Raw genomic sequence first — 23346 nt, forward strand, 5'->3', positions numbered from 1 at the left:
TAATGACGGTTAGCATGTACATGTTTGTTTGTGTGTGGCGGGCGGGGGGGGGACAAAAACAACGCGTTACGATAACTCAGTACGAGGGACAGGCGCGCGCGCGTCTGAGTGTGTGCGTGTGTGTGCGAGAGCGAGAGAGTGAGCGGAAAGCAACAACTTCTTCTTGTCCTCCTTCTGCGGCGGAGCGAGGTGAGCGAGGCGCCTCGTTTCGGGCTCTAGCGACAGAGAAAAGGATATGGGGCCTAGCAGGGCAGCTCGGGTGAGAAGAACCGCATCCCATGTGAAGTACAATGGGGACCTACCCCGTCTTAGCTGTCGGCCTCTCTCGTAGTGAACCATGCGAAGGAGAAGGCGGACGTGTTTACCTGCGCGGGGGGTTCAACAGTGCGTCCGTCTCATTATAGGAGCGGTTGTGTCGGTGTTGAGAGTCGGTCGCTCCTTCAACAACCTGGACAAAAGTGCTCTCATTGACTCCGTTTCTCTCGCCTTTCTTCCACTACACCTCCCTAACGCTCCGGCTGCGATGCCTCTGTGGCGCCCGCGGCTCTCCCGGGTCCTAGCGCCCTGCCGGTTCACCGCCGCTCGCTCTGGTGTAGTAGTGGAGGCTTTCATGAGGCCCCCATTGAAAAAAAATACTGTTTTATCTGGAGCCACCATGGCGTTGGGGGAGCCACTCCTATGTGGTTTCCAGGGGGATCCTCTCTACTTTATCTTTTTTCTTTTCTCAATCACATGAGGTCATAGACTTGTTTTTAAAAAGTCACTCCTGGAAGTGGAGAGATGCAACCACTGGTTGTTTTTACTAAGTTTCACGGTTCACTGTCTGATACTTGTTCTTAACAGTTGAGGTCCTCTTCTATTCAAAAAATGTTCATAGTCTTTAAACATAAACATGAGACCCACTGGCTGTGTCTGAAATCAGCCACTCATCCAGCAACCCCTACTTCACCGCATAGCACTGTCTACTATGTAGACGACTATATGTGCAGTGTTCCATTAAAGAGATACTTCACACGAGAATGAAAATTCACTCATTATCTACTCGCCACTATTGAATGGTTTGAGTCAACAAAACACTTTAGGAGTTTAAGGGGTAAACAGTGTTCCAGCCAAATCCAATACAATTGAAGTAACTGGGGATCACTTCTTCAAACAGAAAAAAAACAGAAAATGCCTCGATCTGCTCCTGTGGCGTCGTCCAAGTGTCTGCAAGACCCCGGCATTCAGATTCAACCCGAAACAGCATCAGTTACTTGATGTTTTCAGCCTAAATGTGAGGATAACAGAGGACATTTAGGCATGTAATGTTTTTTTCTGTTGCATTTTTTTGTTTTATTTTCCTGTTTGAAGAATCAGTCGCCAGTTACTTCGATTGAATTGGATTTGGCTGCAACGCTGTTTACCCCTGAAACTCCAAAAGTGATTTGTGGACTCAAACACTTTATCCACACATCCATCAGCATAGTGGTGAGTAGATAATGAGTGAATTTTCATTTTTGTGGGAATCATCCCTTTAAGGGTTCGTCTGGCTGCAGGTTTACTTTATGATTCTAGTTCTTAATGCATAGCACAGTCCAATTACTGTCTGATGATTAAGATGCATTTATTAGATGACACTTTACTACAGTGTTAGTATGCGTGAAATGCAATGTAGTGTATTATGAACGTTTTTTGCTAACAGTGGCTAGCTGGCTAACTTATTGTTCCGGTGCAACTGGAACGCTGTCAACTCGGGTAACTCGAGTGTGACATCATTCCGAGGGTCGATCTGTAATGGAACGCGGCAATACTGAGCTAATCAGCAAAGGAAAGTAAGTTTTCTCTGCTACTTGGTATACATACTTAAATAAGACATGGTGGATGACCATCTATAATGTAGAAATAAACATCTCATTTTATGCTCTGATGGGATAACCTGCTTGAATTTACACAAGTACGACATGTTGGGCTTTTCCTGATGGCCTCTCTCACCTTATATCTCTGCCATGGTCACAATGCCTAATGGCATATATTGCTCGGTTAATGACCATTGATGCATTGTGGGAAACGATGAGTGCTGCAATATATAAAAGTTTCACTAAATATCTGTAGAGCACTTTCAAAACGGCAAGTGAGTGATTTCTGACAGAGACTCTCTCTTTTGCTTGCTCCACCTTTCTGAAAATCTGTGCTCAAATGAACCATTCAGATCAGGACGTCCTATGCATGGGCTCCTGTTGAGCTAGGATTTTTTTTGTTTTGCCCACAGTAGTTCCATCACAGTATCCGAGTGAAGCTACCTTGCAGCCGTCGTGATGAATTATCTCGCTATAGCAGCTCCTGTAAACTGAGATGCCGCAGGTATGAGGAATTACGCCTGAAGCTCTTTTGTAGGCTGCACAAACCAACACAGGAGTCTCCATGATGTCAGAAAATAAAAAAAAGACTAAAGTCCACTTGATATTTGAAAACCAACAATAATCCACCTTCAAGGAGCTGGAATCAGTTACTATTAAATGGATAACCCTTACAAATTATATTATATTTAACACACTAGCAGAAGTCTTTTAATCATTGGTAGTGACATACAGTTATATAAATTGTATCTGCAAATAATCTAGTAATAATTGCACATGAACAGTTAATGTTACAGAGTACTTGAGATCTAAAAAAAAGAGAATATATATATATATATATATATATAACATTCACCATGAAACCATTCCAAGTGGCTCGCATTAACAATATAAAGATTAAAACTGTAAGTAAAAATAAAACGTTGAAAACTACTAAAATAAAAAAGCACATTTTGGACTAAAGCATGGACCTTAAACTCATATCAAAGCTGCTCAGCTGTCAAGGAGCAAAGGTTTTTGTCTCGCATATTGAAAACAATGAAGTCACTACAGGACCTGGCATGCAGCCCTGTATAGGCTGGTTAAATGGTATTCAAATGTATTTAAGAAACTGACAAGTAACCATTGTCAATGGTGCAGTCATGGATGTGATGCTGGATGTCGTTAGCACTGGGCCGCATGTTTCTGCTGCTTTATTTGTGACACCTGACTGAAGAACATTACAAGGGTCGTTGGCATTTCCAATGAATAGCAAGCAAACTACAAACCTTTACATTTGTTCCTGTGTGGACGTTGGTAAACCTTTATTAATTTACCTTCACAATTCTTTGGCACTTAGGCACATCTGTTTTAGCTCAGGGGAGTGTTTTTTTATCTACACACTGCCTTAATCAGGAGATGGAATCAAATCACTACAGCGACAGTAGTAAGTGGACCTTGAGTAGACATTGTTTTGTCAAAGTATTGTTCCCAGGGTCAATAATTAATTTCCCTGCTTAACGTTAAAGGGTTCACGACAGTTAATGCAAGATGAAAATGCGGCAACACAAAGGTACAACGAGCCAGGACAGATATTAAGAAAGTGGCTTGGGTCCTGATTAAACAGTAAAAGGAAATGTAAAAGCATCAAGATTAATATCAGGTTATATCAGATTATAACTCTGCTGCTTATACCAGATTATTTTGAGATAAACAGTCATCTATAGCCACAGACTTCCTGGCAGAAAGGCAGGATTAAACCAGTTTAGAACAGGTACAGACAGGCCGGCCGCATCAAATGAAGCCCTCAGATCATTAGGCCAATGTATTAAAACAAAATTCTAACTGGGAGGTCCTTCACATAACAGGTTCCGGAAACCCTCATATATCCATATCACTGCTATCAACTTGCAAGATATGTCATGGTTTGCACGGTCGTAAATATTAGATAGTAAACAAGACTTCGGAATAAAATGACCTCTGTGAGCATGACAGTCCAGTTCATCAGGTTAATCAGTGTTGTGCAGTGATCTGCGAACATGTGAAACATGAAAAATGCAAGGCCATTGTGGTGAAAAGTTGCACAACAACAAAAGAATAATGTCAGGAGAACCGAAAGGCAGGAGGACAGCTGCAGCGCTCCCTCCGTGATGAAAAAACATTTCGGCCCCTGCCCTCTGTCTCGCTCAGCCTCCTCTGCTGTTGTTTCCCCTCTTTGTCACTCACACTGTGACGTGTTCCCTCACTGCTACTATGCGTCAGCCTCGCCGAGCTGCTACTGTCATACCACCAGGGCTGAGTGAGGGATCCCTCCTCCTCCTCATCTGTCTCTGGTCTGGTGACGGGAACGCCTGCCCTGTTGTCTTTCAGGTTCAAAGCAAAAGTAACAGGCTCAAAGGGTCAACTTGAAAAGATAATGTCTTTCTTGTCATGCACTTATCTGATCTCTTTTCTTGTCTACTTGCAGCATCTGTCCAGAATATGACCGAGCCGAACAGGGGGATGTTGAAGGAGAGCAGATGACATGCAGTCGCAACGATTAGACACAGAGGGGCCATAATAGGGAAGAGGAGGCTGTCGTGGTGGTGGTGGTGGGGGGGACGCACAACTGCGGTGCAACTGCGGTGCAAATATGTTGATTGTATGTCACACTAATTCCCAGGATGTATTGTCCAGCTGTTCTGCAGCGTCAGCACGGAAGATTCAAGACTCAGACGCACACAGAATGAGCATCTTCAACTAATGACATTATTTTGGTCTTATATGTAGAGAACAAATACCTGAAAGAGGAGTAAAGATGATTTTTATAGATGTAGACAAAGTCAACAACAATTTGTGCAAAGTTCAAATTGTCAGAGCTATTGGAAAAGCTCTGACAGGTGACACAACATAAATAAATAGAGATCACTTGTTATTGAGAAAAATAAATAAATTGATTTATATATGAAACCATCCGCCAATTTGTGTAGCTTAATAAGCCACCAAACAATTAGCATTAAAGTTCATTAATTAAGATGTTATTTCTTGTTTTTTTTTATCCGCACAAAAGGCAAAGTGTAAAAATAACAAGCTGCTTTTTCCCCCTGTTTCCAGTCTTATTGCTAGGATACGCAAATCATCTGCTGGGCCCATCTGCATATTCTCTGCTCAGATGTGAGTGTTATATATTTTAATTTTTTAATGAGTTGGTAGATGCGTGTATTTCTCCAAATCCAAACTATCGTGTGAATAAAGGATTGTGACAGTGACATACAGCATCTTCAGATGTGTAAACGACAATAGCTAATAAAGGACATACACACAGAGATAGTTTATTTGAACATCTGCTCTGGGTTACACTTGTGGAGGAGGATTCCTTTGATTTTTAAAGCATCAGGATGCTTGGCAAGTGTCCTCAGACAAAAGTCTAAGCCCGTCCCCATGATGAGACTTGGGTCCTGTTGCGGAGAGTGATGTGGTTCGACTGTGGTTGGATGGCTGGCCGGTTGGCCGGTCAGGCTACACTGGAATGCAGTCTCTTTTGTTTGTCTGAGAGAGGAGTGGGTCAGGGGGAGAATGCCATTGATGATTGCAGAGAGGAAGAATGAACCTCCAGGAAGTGTTCTCTCTCTCTCCCCGCTCCCCCACTCTCCCACTCTCATTCTCTCTCTGTCTCTCTCTCCGTCTCTCTCTTCCTCTATCTTTTTCTGCGTGTGAGAACCTTCACCGTGCCGAGCCTCTCTCTCTGAGGCCACGGTCCCCAGGCACAACCACTGCTTTGTCTTGCCCTGTGAACACACACCCCTCCTCTACTGGGCGCCTACGTTTGCCAGGGCCAGTGAAACACAGGGCCACTGCTCCTATTCTTATCCACATCGCTGCTCCTGCATGGATAGTGTATGTGTGTCAGTTCTGAATGGTAACATGCTTTTTTATGTGACACACACATCAGACACTTATGTATTTATTTAAGTTTAGAGGAAGACACTATGATCTCCTTGCATCCAGCGTTCAGACCAAATACAGAGAGTTTTTATTTTCAGAGCATGACCGCCAGTCTTGGTCATGATCATCTGGATATGACCAGGGTGCAGATATCCAACCTCTGTGAGAGTATAACAGCACCGGCCTAAAAATGGAATAAAGCAGTAAGTGGATAAGAATCTAGCCGGTGGCCCCTTCTGACCAGTGTCTGCCGCCTCCCGTCACATTGCTCATTCCCCTCTGTGTCAGAAGGCTGTGAGGAGCTGCAAATGGCCCTTTCAAAACACACGACAGCTGGAACACAGGGCAAAGGTGACCCAGGCAGTTGGGAGGGAAGGGGGGGTTGAAGGGGAACTGGGGAGGGTGAGAGGGTGAGAAGGGGGGGGGGGGACACGAGATGAGCAGCTGCAGCCCCGAGCCCCTGTTTCTACAACCGTGCCACCATCCCTGGCTTTAACAATCACAGAACAGACTCTGAGGACCGTGTGTGTTTTTTGTTTCTTTTTTTTTCGTGGTAAAATCAAAAAAATTGCAAATGGTGTGACCTTTTTTTGTCTGATCTCAGAAATCACCCTCCCTGTCTCAAGACAACAAAAAATTCCACAAAGGCACTTGGGTGATTTGGTACAAGGGAATTCCACAACCCAAAGCAGGATTAGAGGCTTTTAAAACGTTACCAAGAGACGCCCAACTCCCAAAGCAGGATTTATGGTTCTTTTATCATTCTGGATATACCAAAAGCCATTTTTAAGACAAAAAAAAAAAACAAACGTATTTCTTTCAACCAAATCAAAACGAAAAAAACAGCATTTTTGAGAGGATTTTTAAAGTAATCGAACTTGGGTGTGGACTTTGAATATCCAATTCCAAGCAGTTCTGAGGAAAAGGGAAAGTCATATTTAACTTTCAATTTGAACTGTCTTTGTTCAAAAATCTATCAAATGATTTCAGACTTTATTTCAATAACACATTTCATGCAAAGTTCCAGTACAAGCTGTTTAAAAAATACTGCAATACAATGAGTAAAATGATAAATAAATACAATAAAATGAAGAGTAAGATTGACTCTGCCCTGTTTATCATTGCTCCACATGTGTTCCTCCCTTACTTAGCCACACTTCAGGGTTGACCCCACTCCCTCCTCCCCCCCCCCCCCCCCCCCCCCCGATGGAGGGACAGGTGTTTTGATAAGAGCCAATAGATGTTCCCAGTGAGCCGCTGCTGTGTGAACTCACGGAGCGACACCACCACCACCGCCACCGAACTTTATTGTGGCCGCGCGTTATCGCGAGACTTGTGCCATTATCAACCTGCTTGACACACAGCAGCGCTGAGTGCAGCCTGCCTTGCCAGGGTTAGGACCGAAGCTTCAAGAAACGACAAGGAGCAGCGAAAACATCTGGACCGCACATCATGAGAGGAGACCGGGGCTTGTAGGTGGGGGAACAGCACGACGGATCGGGCGGACACACATGTGAGTACGGTGCGGCTTTTTGCGCTTTTAAAACGCAGGAAACGAAAGTTAAAGTGTAAAGCCTCGTTCGCTTCGTTCGGCGCAGTTGGCTTTGCTGGGAGTTCCTCCGCTGCTTTTTTAGAAAAAGGATCCCAGCAATGCGTTCCCCCACCACGGACACGGAGCTCGGTTTCAGCGCCCTCGGACAGCTCCGTCCACCAACTTTCTTTTTTTTTTTTTGTTCTTTTCAAAATAATCCAACTTCTGTACGTAAAAATCGCCGCACGGCAAACATGACCCGCGCCGTGTGTATGTGCCATCAAACTTTTAATAATCACTCAAACCCACAATTTTGTCTTCTCACTATCTGCCCTGTCTGTTTTGAATTAGCCCCTTTTAAAGAAACACCCACAGCTGTGTGCGTGTGTCCGAGCGGTGCTTAAAAAGGCCCCGCGGCTCGATTTCCCCCCCCCATTCTCATCCGCGACCATCGAAGTGCAGCTTTTTCAGCTGATAAATAAATGACCCGATTGGATTATTATTATTTCTAAAGTTGTCGGTGCTATCACTCACAGATCTCGCTCCGTTTGGAGAGTTGTGTGTCTTTCTTTTTGGGACTGCGCACGGCTCCGGAGTTTTAACATATGGCATAAAGGGGAGCACAGCTGGAGGTAGCGTTTCCATTGCGGTGATGTCAGAGCAGCTGACTCCACAGCTTGCAGTGTAATTAGCAAACAGAGCAGCAGTTTACTCACTCACTCTGCGCTGCTCTTATTTTTTTTTTCCTCCTGATCTTCACGCCGGCTTCCCTTCCTCCTCCCTCCCTCCCCCTGCGATGGCCGAGTCGGATCATTCCCAGTCCCGCTTCTTGCTTGTTCTGTAAACACCGCTGTTTTGTGTGCGCTCGGAGACGCACCGGTGCGTCACTATCCGATCGCATTTTTCGTAGGCGCAGTGCAAGAAGTGTGGCTGACTACCTCCGCTGCCGATCCCGACTTGGATCAGCGGATCCGTCTGCAGCCGTGGTCCATGGGTGGGTGAGCGCAGCGCGGAGTGCCCCACATCACTGTGGGGATACTCAAGTTGGATAAAGTTGTTGATGTAGACATTTCTCAAATGTATTTCTTGATCAAGTTTTAAAAATGTGATGGGTTTTTCTGAAGTTGTATTTAAAATATTCCTCCGAATGTTCTCCGGTACTTTTTAAAATCACGCGTAATTTCGGAAGAAGTTAATTTCTCTGTTTTTTTACACTTCGTGCTTGTTTTCGTTTCCGATGTACGAGCTCCTCCGATCGGCTCCATTTCCTTCATCCACCATCCTGTTTTTCCTGTTTTTCACCAGGTTATGAAGGAAGAATGGAGTTCCCAGACCATAGCCGCCAGTTGCTGCAGTGTCTGAGTCAGCAGCGTCACCAAGGTTTCCTCTGTGACTGCACTGTTCTTGTCGGCGAGGCTCGATTCAGAGCGCACAGAGCCGTGCTGGCCTCCTGCAGCATGTACTTCCATCTCTTCTACAGGGACCAGCAAGACAAAAGGGACGTTGTGCATCTCAACAGTGACATTGTGACAGCCCCTGCTTTCAGTCTGCTCCTTGAATTTATGTATGAGGGGAAGTTGGAGTTCAACACTCTGCCAGTGGAGGATGTCCTGGCAGCAGCCAGCTACCTCCACATGTATGATATAGTGAAAGTGTGCAAAGGCAAGCTTAAGGATAAGGAACTTTCGTGCCTGGACGAGAAGATTGGCGAGGGTTTGGGACTCAGCTGCCTGGACAGGGAAAATTCCTCGGATGGCGAGCTGCACAGTAAGCAGCTACTCCGGCGACAGCTCCAGTCACAGTCTCTGGGGCTTCACAGGGCCCCCCCGGCAGAAGAGTTTGACATGGACAACGGCGAACTCAGGCTGGCTGTCACAGATTGTGATAGGTCTACACGGAGCAGGCAGAAGGCGAACGGTCACTCTGGCAGGTCCCCGGACCTTGTAAGTGTCAATTATGTGTCAGCAGAGGCCGAGCCCTGCGTCCAAACAGCTGGAAAAACAAAAGCTGATGTCAGTAGTTCCACCGTATTGCTGTCCCAGAGGTCCCGGGCTTCAGATGACATGGACTGTGCACTGGATTTGTCTTTCAAGCCTCTGTCTAGCAGAGATCCCTTACACCCCTCCTACGTCTCGGGACAGCTGGCCCTCGACAGCCAGCAGCAGGGCATTGAGCCACTTGTTAAAGACGAACACGACTTGCTGTCAGAGCAGGAGGACAGTGAGCCGATGAGCCCTGAGAGCCAGCGCTTTGGGAATAGTGCCAGGAGCTCGGTGGTGACAGGGTTCGCTGCCCTCTTCCCAGGCAACAACGGCTCTACAGCCGCCCTGCTCTCCCAGGAGGAGGACCTGATGGACGAGGAGGGGGAGGCCTGCAGAAGGAGGGAGGGCGCCCCAGGCAGGGCGTTGGAGGAGCGGAGGGTCAGGCTGCTGGGGGACAGCGAGGAGGAGGAGGAGGACGACCTGGCCTCTTCAGACATCTCCACCTCCAGCGGCGTGCTGCTGCCCCCGGGGCAACAGGTGTGTGTGTGCCCCCTCTGCAGCAAAGTCTTCCCCAGCCCCCATGTGCTGCAACTGCACCTCAGCTCACACTTCCGCGAGAAGGAAGGCGCTCGCTCCAAACTGTCCCCGGACGGCTCGGTCCCCACCTGCATGCAGTGCAACAAGACCTTCTCCTGCATGTACACCCTTAAGCGCCACGAGCGCACACACTCTGGCGAGAAGCCATACACCTGTGGCCAGTGTGGCAAGAGCTTCCAGTACTCTCATAACTTGAGTCGGCATGCTGTAGTGCACACACGTGAGAAGCCTCACGCTTGCAAGTGGTGTGAGCGGCGCTTCACCCAGTCCGGGGACCTCTACCGCCACATCAGGAAGTTTCACTGTGGCCTTGTCAAGACTCTCGCCATCGGATAAAACACCTCTCACCCGTGCCATGGCATGAGACAGAAAATGTCTTTTCATACACTGAATACAATTACTGAACCATTCTCCTGTTAGTACACAGCCGTTTGTGGCAGTCTGTCGGAGACATATCTTTCTGGATTCTAACCCCATGTGGCATTTCTCAAGTCTCAAAAGATGTAGCAACTTCTGAGGCAGGAGCTGTTTACTTGCGCCGAGGCTGTTGAAGGTGCACAGGCTGCTCAGATCAACATGGGTGCTGTGAAATTCAAGCTGGATCTGTGTGAGCGACGATGAACAAATCAGACAATGCACTTGTTTGTTTCTGCCCTGTTTAAGTCAATCTGTTGAGTTTATTTAGTGAGAGCGAGAAAAAAAAACAACATCCTATGTATTTACCCTCTGGGTAATGATGTCTAATGCTAACATATGTTAATACAATCTTTAGAGTAGGTGAGACTTTTGTGCACATGGGAGATCAGAACCGTCCGTGAGTAGCAATATATGATTTGTTTTTAAAGCTTCTACATTTATTATTATTATTACTATTTATTATTTGGGATTTGTCTAGTCCTCTAACAAGTAAACTATTATAAGGCAGCAAAACTAATGAAGTCTGACTACTGGAAGTATGATTAATATTATTGTTCACAGTTTGTGTTTGGTTGAAATGAAGTCAACTGCAGTTTTATGTTGTTTAGAACAAGAGGCCCAGACCATTACATCATCATGTATCTTTTTTTGCATTGGGGAGAGTTAGCAGCTCTTTTAGTTACTAATGTAAGGCAGCACATATCGATGACACGGCCTTGGAATTGCTACTTAAAAAGGAAAAGTTGTATAAGCAGCGGGGGGATGGAGAGCTAGTTGGGAGCTAATGCCTGTAACACTGGTGCCTACTGAAGTCCTCAACCTAGTGTACTTACTAAAAACAAGAATGATACATAAATATTATCATGCCTTCACATCTGGATCACACTCCCTATACCAGGTCATAACAAAGGTAATTGTCTGCACTGGAAGGATCCCAGCGTGTCCTTAATTAAATCTTTTTTTTTTTTTTTAACAAGAATGTAATAAACGTAAATCAAGCTCCTGTCAGTTAAATGTTTATTGGCGTGTTGTGGTTAAAAGCAAATATTTGCCAGTAAATTACCTTGTTATTTCCTGGTATGGCATCTAAAGGGCCCGCTGATCCGGTGTTTGAGGCCAACCCTCCGCAGGCAGGGAGGGGAAAGACGGAGACAGGTGGATGTTCGGTGCTTTCGTCAGATGCTGTCGCCCGTCTGTTCGTCAAAGATGTGCCGCGTGGCCGAACCTACCGACGTTTCTTTCTCCGAAATTAACTTTCTCCACATTGATTCTTACTGTACGTGTGTCTAAATTACTACTGATGAAGTTGGAGCCTTTAGCGGCGCTCGTCCCCGAGAGAATCCTTTGGGCGGGAAGTGGATTTTCTTCTGTCCGGTCTCGAGAGGAGGCGTGGCGCTAAAAGTTCCTGATATTTGTCTATTCTGTCCTGAGAAGACTTGATCAGAATTTTATTTATTAGTTTGGTTCAGGGTTTACTGTAGCTGTAGTTCTCGTTTCTATGAGCTTGAGAGACGCCACGTCTTGCCTATAGCGATCTTGGTACTCATTAACTGTTGTTTGGGGGCTGTCTGTTTTATTTTCTCTGTGCAAATCAAGTTACTGTAATTGTATTTTTAATACACCATGTAGAAACCTCTGTCGAGTGTTCATGATGTGTCACATGGAACATAGAGAAGCACTTGTTTTTAGCATGCATATAGTTTCAACACTATTGTCTAGGCTGCTATTTCTTACTGTTTGTATATTTAATGTAAATATATATTGTATTTATCAGACTTTGTTTGTTTTTCCGTGTGACATCGCGCGTCGAGGAGAGTCAGGTGTCTTATCGAGGCGACACGGCCTCTTAAAAGTGTCCCGTCTTCCAGAGGGGGTTTGGTTCATTCTTTCTGTTTCCGCCATTTTTTTTTTTTTTAAGGACTTGATTGGACTCCGCCTCGCTACAAATCAGTGCAGTTAGTAAGAGCTCCGACTTCTGTTCTGCCACAGGAAACAGCGGTTCACAAGTACAGCCACATTGATACGGCATCGGCTACCTATAGAAACGAGACAATACAGGCATTGTCCCCCCCCCACCCCCCACCTCTCTACCAAGTCCCAGGTAGTTCTCAAGGGATCATTGTGTATCTCTCTCTCTCTCTCTCGGCGCTGTGGGGAGAGAAGCCGGCGCAAGTCTCTCTTTGCACTTTTTCTGTATTGAATGGAGCCCTCGGAATGTGAGAAATGTATTTGGCAAAGGGAGACCAAGGAGACTGTAAACAGGTGTATTGTTCGGAAGGCATCAAAGAACAGCCCCCCCCCCCCCCACCACCACCCCCCCACCCCGTCCCAGCACGTGGTAGATAAACGCCTCATTGTTCCCCCTACATGCAGAAGTACCACGGTGATTCGATTGCACACATCTATCGAGAGAATATCAGAGCATTGTTGTTCAAGAAAAAGTTGCGGAGACTGACGCGGAATATCTGGTGGTGGAGGTCAGACGTAGGTGCTCTGAACCTGTCCATTTCAGCAGAGACTCCCCGAGGTGTTGTTTTTCTTCAAGGTTTCTGTCAGTACACAAAAAGATAAATTCGTATGTGGTTTCGGAGCGTTAGCAAAGGTTTCAAGCGCAGAAACCCAAGTCCAGAAGAAATCGGCCCCTTTTTTATTTATTTTTTTATTACAAGCAACCTCCCTGACTTGCCATCAACAACAGAGCTGAATGGGAGTTGCTTGTAATCTGCCTCTCCTCCGTTTACTTGCACAAACACTCCTGTTGTTCGCACGCCACGTTTCTCACTTTGGTTATTCATCAGAACAACAGACTTGTGTGTCGCATACATAGATGCCGCATTAGTGTTGATAATGTATATTTCAATCCAATCGCAGGAATGTAGATTGTCACTGTTTCATTTCTTCTGAAGTGCAAGTTAAAAATCACTTGATTCTCTAATGTACATGTGTACAGAGGTAGCTGATCAGACAAACTAATGACACGTGAAAAGGGTCTTTTCTTTCTTTTTGTTATTCTTTGCCGTCTTTATTTATACCTCCAGGATGATCACCACATGTGCCTTGTAGACACACGGATGGGTGTTGCATCTGGAGAAGGCCTTTTTCAATACTGTACATTTTTACCCTCGACGGCGGTGTCAACGTTCTCATCCCAGCTCCAGTGGCTCGCCCACTAATGTGAAACCCTTCACAGCAGTTGTTCCTGTTTTTTTTCAATTCTATCATATCAAAAAAATGTAAATCCTGACAAACTGAAAGTTTGAAGTCCATTTATTTTTGCTGCTTTGAGAGAGATTACATCAACGTTTTGAGATTCATTTCACCTTTTTTTCTTTTTTGTCTGCGACTAAATCTGTTTTGGATTTTTGTTTAACTGAAGACAAGCATTTGTGTTTTGGCTCATTAGAAGCCAGTGCTAGTGGGAACTAACAGTATGTTCCGCAGTTAATGTCACTGTTGAATGTGAAACACTGAGATTTTGATTGTTGACTTTAGTGGAGACGGTGCCTCTCTCGACTGAGGGCCGCGCTCTCCTAACTCATGCTGTATGATCTTTTTAAGTAAAAAAAAACTGTTGTCCTCTGCAGGATACAACTGTGAAATTGTGTTTAATCATGAGACATATTTATTATTGCAATTTGCTTCTGGTGCAACAATTGACTGTTTCTGTTTTAATTTGGTTTAAAAAAAAGAAGACAAAGCTTCTAAATGTCAAACGAAAAATCTTTTTAATAGAATTTGTAGAAGTGCCATTAGATTTTAATATAATTTTTTTAATAAGAAAGGTATATTTTATAGTAATCAATAGCTTCAGTCTTAGTGGTGTAGAGATTAGAGGACAATCTTTATGCAGAATTGACTTAGATATTGAGGTGATTTAATTTGATCTATAACTGTATGTGCATTTTCTTTGTTTGCGCTTTTGGAGTGTGCTTGTGTGTGTGTGTGTTTGTGTGTGTGTGCTGTGGAAATGTGACAATCTTGATTTAGGTCTTTATTAAGATTATGCATAGAATTAAATGGAACAACTTTCTTTCTTTGTGTGGACTCCATTCATTCATTTTCCAACCTCCGTTTCACACCTAATAGGACACATGATGATCGGTATAACAGAGGCATGTTCCTTATGCTCATAAATACTTGAGAAGAGGAGACTAGTCTGACACACAGCAGCAACAATCAGGCAGACTGTGTGTGTGGGTGCGTGTGTGTGTACAGAGACAACAGAAAGTGATAATACTGCTGGTCTTGCAGGCCGTATCCCTCTGAAACCATAAACTGAGCTCAAGGACGGAGTGATTTCAAGATCGGCTCCCATTGTTCCATAGCTGATGCCAGTAGTAGAGATAACAGAGCTGCCTTTGTAATGTAATTATTACTTAAACTCAACTTATAGCAACTAAACTACACTTGTTATCTGTGCGCGCAAAGAGACATGTTAGAAACGAGCTGGTCTAATTGAAGCCAATTCACTGGACATTTTCAATAGGGAGAAGTTTTAATTATTTCCCCGCTGCACCATGAAAGAAATCCAGCTGCTCCGCGAAGTGATCCCAATGGGGATGTGCTCAGGTTCCCACCACCCTCCCCCCTAGGCCCAGCTCACCCATTCTGGGAACGCCATATAGACATGCAACATCCAACTGCCCCTGCCCCCATCCATCCTACCTCCACCCCCACAGCCCCCAAATCCATGGCCCCAAACCTCGGCCTCATCCCACCACTCCATTGTGTGCATGGGTAGTAGTTCAGCCAGGCTATTGTCTGGCGAGGCTCCCCAGCACGTACTTTATGCACAAACAGACGACACAGCGGCGCTGGCCAGGCAGCTCCAACATAAAGAAAACAATGTCCTCCCAAGATCATTCATAAAGACCCTGAGCAACCCTGGCAACAGCTTCGCCCACGATAAATAAGGGCCACTGTGGACTCCTCACAGTGTACACATCCACAGCAACATCTCACATCTGCCTTACAGGATCCAGGGGCCTGGTGTGTGTGCGTGTGTGTGTCTGTGTGTGTTAACTGTGGACCAAAACGTTCACATGGAAAGTCTGGGCCATGTGATAGAGCTTAGCTGCAGGGTGAGGAGCTGGGATATGTGCAGTGTAACTCGATGGTGTAATAAAACATTCCTTTTCTGAGGCTCAAAGCCGGGCTCCTTTGGCTTTGAGTGATTCTGTGTGTGTGCGTATGCGCGTGAGTGTGCGCGTGTGTGTGTGTATGTGTGTGTGTGTGTGTCTGTGTGCGTTTAGAGGCACTCGAGAGAAGTTGAGAGGAAAGTTGTAAGTGTCTACCACCTCAACAGGGCCAGCGGTGGGAGCCCTTGACCTCTGAAGGGACGGACTGCCAGGGACAGCTGGTGTGGCCTGTGTTTATTTATTTATTTCTTAACAAAAGACAGGTGGTCACACTTGAAAAGGGCACACAAACACAATCACATGCGCTTGTGCACAGACGATTGCGCGTGCACACACACTCACACACACACACAAAGGGGTAGTTGGTATGTGTATTAACACATGCATATGTTATCATCCACTTAATTTTGCAGGAGCCATTCTTATGACTTTCAGAAAATCAGGCTGCTGCCCAGAACAAACAATAATAATTGGATTCTCAATGAATAAACTAATAGACTGGAGTAAAAATAAATCTCAGCCAGCGTCCACTACAGCCAGCTTTTACAAATCATTCACACGTAAAGCAGCTAGACGCTCTTAAACCCAACCTGCAGCCCACATCTGAACTGTGTGTGAATTTCCACATGTGCATAATGACATATCAACTGGTGCCCTCGTATACTGGGTTTTGCCTTTTTTGGAGCGACTCGCCCTGACAGTGCCAAGACAATGTGTCCTTGGTCCACTGTACAGCTGTCCCTTACTCACACTCGTTGACGCATATTTATAGCAGCAGCATCACTGGGCCTGACGCTCGCCACGCTCAGACCACAGCTGGTCCCCAGAAGAATGGGGGAAAGACAAAGCCACGTGCTCCCGCTGGCCGGCCGCAGTTGGTCCTGTCTGGAGCGCTGTGGGCGATTGTGTGGCCCCCTTCTCCTCGCAGACATGCGGGCCATGCATGCAGCAGGGAGAGGATGAGGAGGGCCCATTCATGGGGCGGGGGGTGAGAGAAAGCACACCATGACCTTTTTTTCCTTTCTCTCTTCTTTGGGTGTCAGGGATGGGGATGTGGGGAAAAACCTTGGCAGCTGCAGCTGTCTTGTTTCTGAAGGTGCATAAACACATCACATCCTTATTAAGCGAGAGCAGAGGGGGAGGAGAGGCTGCGCATCAGCATCCTTTACTATAATAAGTCCACAATTAATATAGTGAACATTTTGGATGACATACAGCAATGTCACCTGTGTAATGTCCTGCATCTAGAGTCTCATTTCAAACGTTTTGCTTTCAGAATAAGGAGAGGGTCAAGACAGTGGAGTCAAGCCACTGATATTTGCTGCTTTAATGCACTGGCCTTGATTGATTAAGTTGAAGGAAAAAAGGATGAATGGAAGAGTGATTCATGAGGTTGGGATTGGAGCAGGCTTTTCTCCATTGACATTCTGTAAATGACTTTCCCAAAGATGTTAATGCGAGGTCTGATGCGGCGGTGGGTCACAGGAAACTAGTCGAACGGTTAGACCGCTAAAAGCCAGATTCACAGTACGTGACTCAGACCATTACAACAAACAGTTTAAAAGCACGTGAAGGATTCTCCCTCTGACTCTGGTGCAGAGAATAGTGACGACTTGTTTCTTTCTGTTCAGATATGCACTCACACACAACTTTTAACCGGTTTACGAGCCTTATTTGGGGAAACAGTTTATTTTAAATGAGATCAGCTCATGTTTTACTCTCATTGTTAGGTGATTCTGGAATAATGGATTAGAATAAAGAAACAAGACGAACAGGGACAGATCCAAGTGCGGAACCAGTGGGGCACTGGCCCGAGCTGAAAACTTATTGGCCCCTGTATTGCCAGTAGTAGTATCTTTTTTTTTTTAAAACAAACTAGTCACTCACTATCAATACTAACAATGAATACAAGAACTTGTTTGAAATACGCAATGTGCTTCAATAAGAACAATTTTCTAAACATATTCTATGATGTGTGATTTTGCTTAAAGATATATAGCCAACATTGAACAAGGAAGGACTTAAATGTGCACGTTACTGAACGGGGATTTGAGCAGGGATGTTAGACATATAATTGTCCCCTCCGTGTAAACACAGGCCCCTGAAAAATCCTAGACCACCACTGAAGATGGATCATCAGATATTTCCAATATTTCCTTGTAATTTGATCTCGTAAGTTTGATTTATTAGTTAACAGGTGACATGCACAACACAAGGGCCAGATCTGGCAATGTAGCTAATCTGCATCTGCAAATCCTGGGCAGGATCAATTAAAAGCATATACGGTATATCACATGAAAATATCATACAAAATATACTTGGCAGTTAGGATAATAAGTAGCCTATAGGTAAACACTATTTTGGAAGTGTTGTGTGTTACTTGGAGGGCCACATGAATAAAGATACCTTTTTTTGAATCATCTAGTTTGATGGAACTTTTGTAATGGGACTGCTTATATTTTATATTTTTTTCCATTATTCGTTAATCTATTGATATTCTTTACAACTACTGATAAGCCCTAGAAAAAAAAAAAAAAAAAAGACTCAAAATAAAAATGCATATTACAAGTTCTAAGAGCCCAGCATAACATCTCCAAATATCTTGTTTTGTATAATCCAACTGTTTAAAACCCAGAGATGTTTAGGTTACCGTGATTTAACCCAAAAAGAACAATTGATAGTCTAATCTAACAATTCTGCTCCAGATTAATATTCTGCGTATCAGCTAATAACTCCTATCCTTTTTAAAAGTTGATCCCAAGGGATAATTTGGCTCGCAATTTTAAAAGTGTCTTCTTTATAAGTGTTTAATGGTCACCTCCATGTTCCTTAAAGCCATATCAAGAAATGTGCAGACAACTTGACGCCTCGCTTGCCAGCAGCTGTCTTGTTCGCTGAGCCAGAAATCAAGTGGTGCCCTCGGACACCAACTGCAGAGCTCCCAAAAGACCGACAGAGCCACAACTGGCCCGCTGAGCCGGGGCTGTGACTCAACAGCTCACAGGCGCATATGCAATAAGCTCCAGGAAGTGTACTCATCCATGCTAATATCTATAACAGCATGTCACGAGACGGCTTTCTAAAGAGCAGACCGCTGAGGACATGTGCCACCGAGAACAATTACTCACAGTGTACAATACCTGACCCTGAAAGCAGTCATCATCAGTGACGAGCCACGGCCAAGACAAAGTGATGACTACACCCTCAAGGTCGTGTCCAGCGGGGATAATTGTAGCCAAATTGTCTGCTGCAAATGCCCCAGTCCCGCTCAACCTCTGGGTCATCTTGTTTTAATAAATAAATTTGATAGTGGATTCTCAAGGTCAGCGCAAGACGGGCTGGGTTGGAATTTCATTATCATTGCCAAGCCGAGACAAAACTTTCACACTTTAAAGTAAAGGGTTGAAATTGCACCTCCTTAGCATAGAGAGATTCATTTGTCCATCCACACACAAAGCAGGGTTCTGTGAATTAGCCTGACTGGGGTGCAGTAGGAGAGGGAGTGTGCTGCCATCTGCTGATGGATCCACACAGACTGACAACTTGGTCGTCTTTCAGGGGTTTAAGGACTTTTGTAATATTTAGGAATATTTAATATTTTGTGCATATTTAATCATTCAGCTTATATAAAAAGCATTAATTGACAAAACTAAAAATAAATGAGATTCAACTGTATACAAAATGGTTCAAGTTTATTTCAGTTAATTTCAAAAAGGGAATACATATACACATATACAATAAAGATTTGGATCATATCGTTAAAAAAACATCAGGTATAAAATGCAATCTTAGTAATATCTTATGTGAGTTAACTACATGTACATTAGATACATAGTCAAGCTCCTGATCAGTCCTTTATGTCGAGCAGCTGCAGCACAGTACTTCTTCATATTGTCCGCTGTAACTGTGGGGATACATTTTTTTAATTAATTATAGCATATCATCATTGATCATTAACAGACAGAAAATGTTTTAGAGAAGTTGAATCATTACACTGTTCAAAAAAAGACTTCACGTTCACCTAGTTAGGGTTTCAGTGTCTCTCAGTCTCCAAGGGCCAGTGATTAGGATTCAGTGGCATCTAGTGGTTAAACTAAAAACCCTTCACTTCTCTCCCAAGCATGGAGGAGAGGCACTCACTAGAGCCAGTAATTGGCTTGTCCTTTCTGGGCACGCAATACAGATCTAAAAGGGTTTATTCCAAGATAACAAAGACATGATTCTTGGTTTCAGGCGATTATGTACTAACGAAATATAAATATTATAATTCTGGCCCTAACCCTGAATCCTACACAGTGGATCTCAAAGGTGAAAAATATGATGCATAAAAACTGTAAGTTGATCTAAACTTTGACATCATGAACAGATCTTCAAAGTTAGTAACTCAGTCCAACCTGCAGGTTTGAAAGATGGGAGGTGACTAGTCTTACTTAAGACAAACACGCAATTAAGTAGTTTCTTGCTCCAACTGCTTTAACCTTCAAATTCACCTATAGAGCTGTGCTTTCAACTTATTGCCGCTGCAGCAAAAGATGATATGGAACCAAGGTTTAGAGAAATTAGTCATCTACATTTCAACAGAAAATATTGTACTTTCTACTCTACTATGTTACCTTTACATCATGAAATACTATTAACTGCTGAGATGATTTTACACAATGGATAATATAATAATCTCTTAAAATATAACATTCCTTAAGGTTAAATTATTTCAAAGAAGAGATGAAAAACAGCCTGTGTTGTTTAAACACGTTGCGGCTTTGTCAAAGCAAGTTGTTTCCAGCTGACAACTAATTAACCTCAGTACCCCTGCACTGTCTCTCAGGTTAAAGGAATCTACTGATGCTTTGGCGTCTAGGAAAAAAAACCCCGCAGCTGGATTCTGTCTGGTGACCTGATGTTTTAAGGACAATATTTCTCAGCCTAGATTAGATGATTAGGAAAATACTAGTAATAAAATCGAGAAGTTTGCAGTGTTCTGCATTTTTCTTGTCTACTGAAAAATGGCAGTTATATTGATGTAGATAACATTTATTGAAATTCAACAATGTTGAGGTGCTTTGGGAAATGGGGTATCAAGGCAATCACAAGTGACTTACTCTATGATGGTGCAGACAGAGCAGCAGGGGCTGGAGCAGCTCGAGCACTGTCGGGTACAGGAGGAGCACACTGGACGGTCACATTGGGAGCACGGAGTCCTGGAGCCTTGGCTCTTCTGACACACACAGCAGCCTGCAGGGACCACTGGTGCGCCTAGACACAAGGGTCACAGCCACATGGCACAATGGATTAGCATTTAGCAAAGCACCCCAGTTTAAAGCCCAACTTACTATCCTGTGCCAATGCTGACCTCTGCTGGAAAAAGCAAAAACCAAATTTGTTTTGGGGTATGGAGAGCACTGGCTTGTCACAATATAAAGAGCTTGCTGAGTAACAGCGCCCTCTGCAGACACACTGGCAACCTATTCTGTTAGGCTCAGAGTCTGCTTATTTAATGCTTTTCATGTAGAGAAAAACAAAGAGTATCAATGTCTTCACTGGAGTTGTCCCACCCAATTCTCTGAAAAACAACTTAACAGTGAAGATTACCCACAATCCCCGGCTTCCTGAACCAGAAGAGCTGGTGCTGCACCAATTACACCAGACTTTCTTCAGAATTCTTGAAATGTAACTTAAAGTTTTCCTGGTTTTCAATGACTTTAGTCTCTTTAACTGATCCACAGTTCAACATTACTCTTGAACTTGCCGACCTGATGCTGACAATTAAAACTGCGACTGCCAGTTACACACTTCTCACAGGAGATGGTCTCAGCAAAGTTATATAGAATAAAAACGGGAGTCTGCGATGAGGGGTGGGAATGAAATAGGCACCATTTGCCCTTTTCCAAACTTCTTTAAAAGCTGCTATTTTGACAGAAGAAAGAGTTCTGCGTCCTAACACCCGTTGTGAACTGTGAAAAATTCTTTCTGCAGTTTTGAAAGAAATCCTGCGTATGCTGAGCAGCTTTCAGTGTCAAATTACTTATTGTACCAAAAGTTCTCGCCCAATAAAGCACCGCATGCTGTGTTTTTTGATAGGAGGAATCGTTACAGCGACCAATAATGCTTCCGATGTGCATCTTGCAGTGAGAGTATTCTATTAATACACTTAAAAAAATGTGAAGATCCTTTAATTAATAGGATAAGTACATTGTAAGGAGTAAATCAAAGAAAAGGATTGTCATTGCTATCGGCTTGATATGATCTTAACTACATCATAATAAGTTTGGGTATAATTAGGAATTTCTTAGTCCGACCCTTTTCTGTGATCTATTACAGAAAAACTTGTGGTAGAATTGTTACGTCAGCTGTTTGAGGGCCATCCTAATCAAAATCTTTACATGGGTCACAAAGTATTTCCACTAGGTTGTTCCCTGAGGACTGTTGAATGAACTCTTACTTTAGGTCCTGCTAGGAGAGTGTGACCCAGTTACTCAAAAGAAGCTTCTTCCATTCTATGCGACTCCCACGACTTCTTTTGACATGGAATACCTTGATTCTAGGATCAGTCACTTCACTGCTCTCACATCTTTGTACTTTGTAGTTTTCACCCCTGTCTGCTGGCTTGGATTGTCAGCAGGAAAACGCAAAACTATTAAACAGATTCAGCAAAGTTCAGTGAAAGGATGTGACATGTGCCAAGATGGAGCCCAATACAATTTGCCATGGAAGTTTAACAATAGGCCTGGTCCAGGACTTAATTTCACTTTCTTAAACATTGAAAGACTGCGAGCTGTCCATTTAGAAGATAGATCCATGAGCGTGATATTCTTTGCAGATCCAAATAAACTGTGGGGCCTTTTTGGAGGTATGCACATCGCCGAGTGTCAGTCTATTATATTTCTTCTTGTGTAAATCCCACAGAAGCGTTTCTCTAGCTGTGCCTTAAAGGATGAGGCCTCTGGGAATGAGACTATGATAAAGTTCTTGTTTCACTCATCAGGACATTTCTCTCACACAGCTGTCCAGTGTTGCCGGGTTCAGATGAGTCCATGCATTTTGCTCAGACCGTGTAAATCCTTTCCACCTGTCTCACTCTCACCTGCCGCAGCGTTGACTCTCGTCAGTGTCCCATCGTGTCCGATCAGTGTCTGTCCTCTCAGCAGGATCTGGTTACATGAAGGTGTCTCCGCCGGTCCGGCTGTCTGCGGGTCGGTGGACTTCTCCTCTCCGGTCCAGAGTCCGCCCATCACGGCTTTGGCTCCCATAAAGAGCAAATTCTTTGTTTTCTCTGGTGAAAGAAAAGAGACAAGCACACGTGACTCACCGCAGACTATATGCTCGCTGCATTGTGTTAGCTCAGAGGCCATTAGCCGTGCAAACCTTGTCAAACTAATGGCACGACGAGCAAACGTTTGGTGAACACGAACAAACACATTAAAAGCCATCAATGTCAACACATGGAGGACATTTTGGAAGATCAACTAGAGCCCGCTGCACAACGGGGCGACGCAAAGAAACATTTCACGGCGCTATCTTGTACTCACCGTAGGTTTCCTGTCTGTATTTGTTCCCAAACACGCCGAGGTTGGTGAGCTCCTGTTGTCGTATGTGTACTTTGTACTGTGAGGAGAAGGTTTCGGGAAACGGACAGGCCCTTTTCGTCATTTTCGCAGTTAAAACAAAGTGGCGAGGTCCGTCACACTTCAACACTTCGTTTGTTGCGGGAAAAGTGGAATGGATGCGGCGACGGGCCAATCGCACGCCTTCTTAATTGTCACGTGAAAGATATACGCCAATCGAATCGCTGCTCTGCTATAAAGCGCTATCTGGCTCAACGTTAAGCTTCTCCCGCACTATGCTGCGTTCACGGGCTGTGGGGAATTCTGTGGAGTTTTTGTTGTCTTATTATAAAAAAACAAAAATAGCTGATTAGTCGAAGACATGGAAGTAAAGGGCTCATT

The 23346-nt window shown here is 44.3% G+C and overlaps 3 protein-coding genes and 1 long non-coding RNA gene across 6 annotated transcripts in view; 2 read left to right on the top strand and 2 right to left on the bottom strand.

Annotated features, from left to right (window-relative positions):
* akt1 (v-akt murine thymoma viral oncogene homolog 1) overlaps nucleotides 1-560 on the bottom strand; it is a 34669-nt gene extending 34109 nt beyond the window's left edge. Inside the window, exon 1 of one of the 2 annotated variants that reach the window (XM_062398103.1) lies at nucleotides 366-560. The gene's annotated coding sequence lies outside the window, so the exon portion shown is untranslated. Of the gene's footprint in view, nucleotides 1-302 lie in introns of both variants that reach the window. The other variant, XM_062398104.1, reaches the window with a different exon arrangement.
* LOC133962481 (uncharacterized) lies at nucleotides 73-5343 on the top strand. Of its 2 annotated transcripts, none has more exons than XR_009922125.1 (3): nucleotides 73-259; nucleotides 2249-2340; nucleotides 4282-5343. It is a non-coding gene; the product is annotated as an uncharacterized LOC133962481 (long non-coding RNA). The 2 variants fall into 2 exon arrangements; XR_009922124.1 differs by lacking the exon at nucleotides 73-259 and adding an exon at nucleotides 1140-1467.
* A 1602-nt stretch (nucleotides 5344-6945) lies between these two features.
* Nucleotides 6946-14295, top strand: zbtb42 (zinc finger and BTB domain containing 42). The gene is made up of 2 exons (XM_062397885.1): nucleotides 6946-7251; nucleotides 8575-14295. The coding sequence occupies exon 2, from the start codon at nucleotides 8589-8591 to the stop codon at nucleotides 10182-10184; it is 1596 nt and encodes a 531-aa protein (XP_062253869.1). The 5' UTR covers nucleotides 6946-7251; nucleotides 8575-8588; the 3' UTR covers nucleotides 10185-14295.
* Nucleotides 14296-19078: 4783 nt separating this feature from the next.
* On the bottom strand, nucleotides 19079-23133 carry siva1 (SIVA1, apoptosis-inducing factor). Its single transcript, XM_062397856.1, has 4 exons — nucleotides 22930-23133; nucleotides 22485-22673; nucleotides 20503-20656; nucleotides 19079-19307 (listed from the first exon to the last, which is right to left on the bottom strand). The coding sequence occupies exons 1-4, from the start codon at nucleotides 23048-23050 to the stop codon at nucleotides 19259-19261; spliced, it is 513 nt and encodes a 170-aa protein (XP_062253840.1). The 5' UTR covers nucleotides 23051-23133; the 3' UTR covers nucleotides 19079-19258.
* Between the last annotated feature and the right edge of the window lie 213 nt (nucleotides 23134-23346).

This window comes from Platichthys flesus, chromosome 10 (genome assembly GCF_949316205.1).
Source record: "Platichthys flesus chromosome 10, fPlaFle2.1, whole genome shotgun sequence".
Lineage (NCBI taxonomy): Eukaryota > Metazoa > Chordata > Actinopteri > Pleuronectiformes > Pleuronectidae > Platichthys > Platichthys flesus.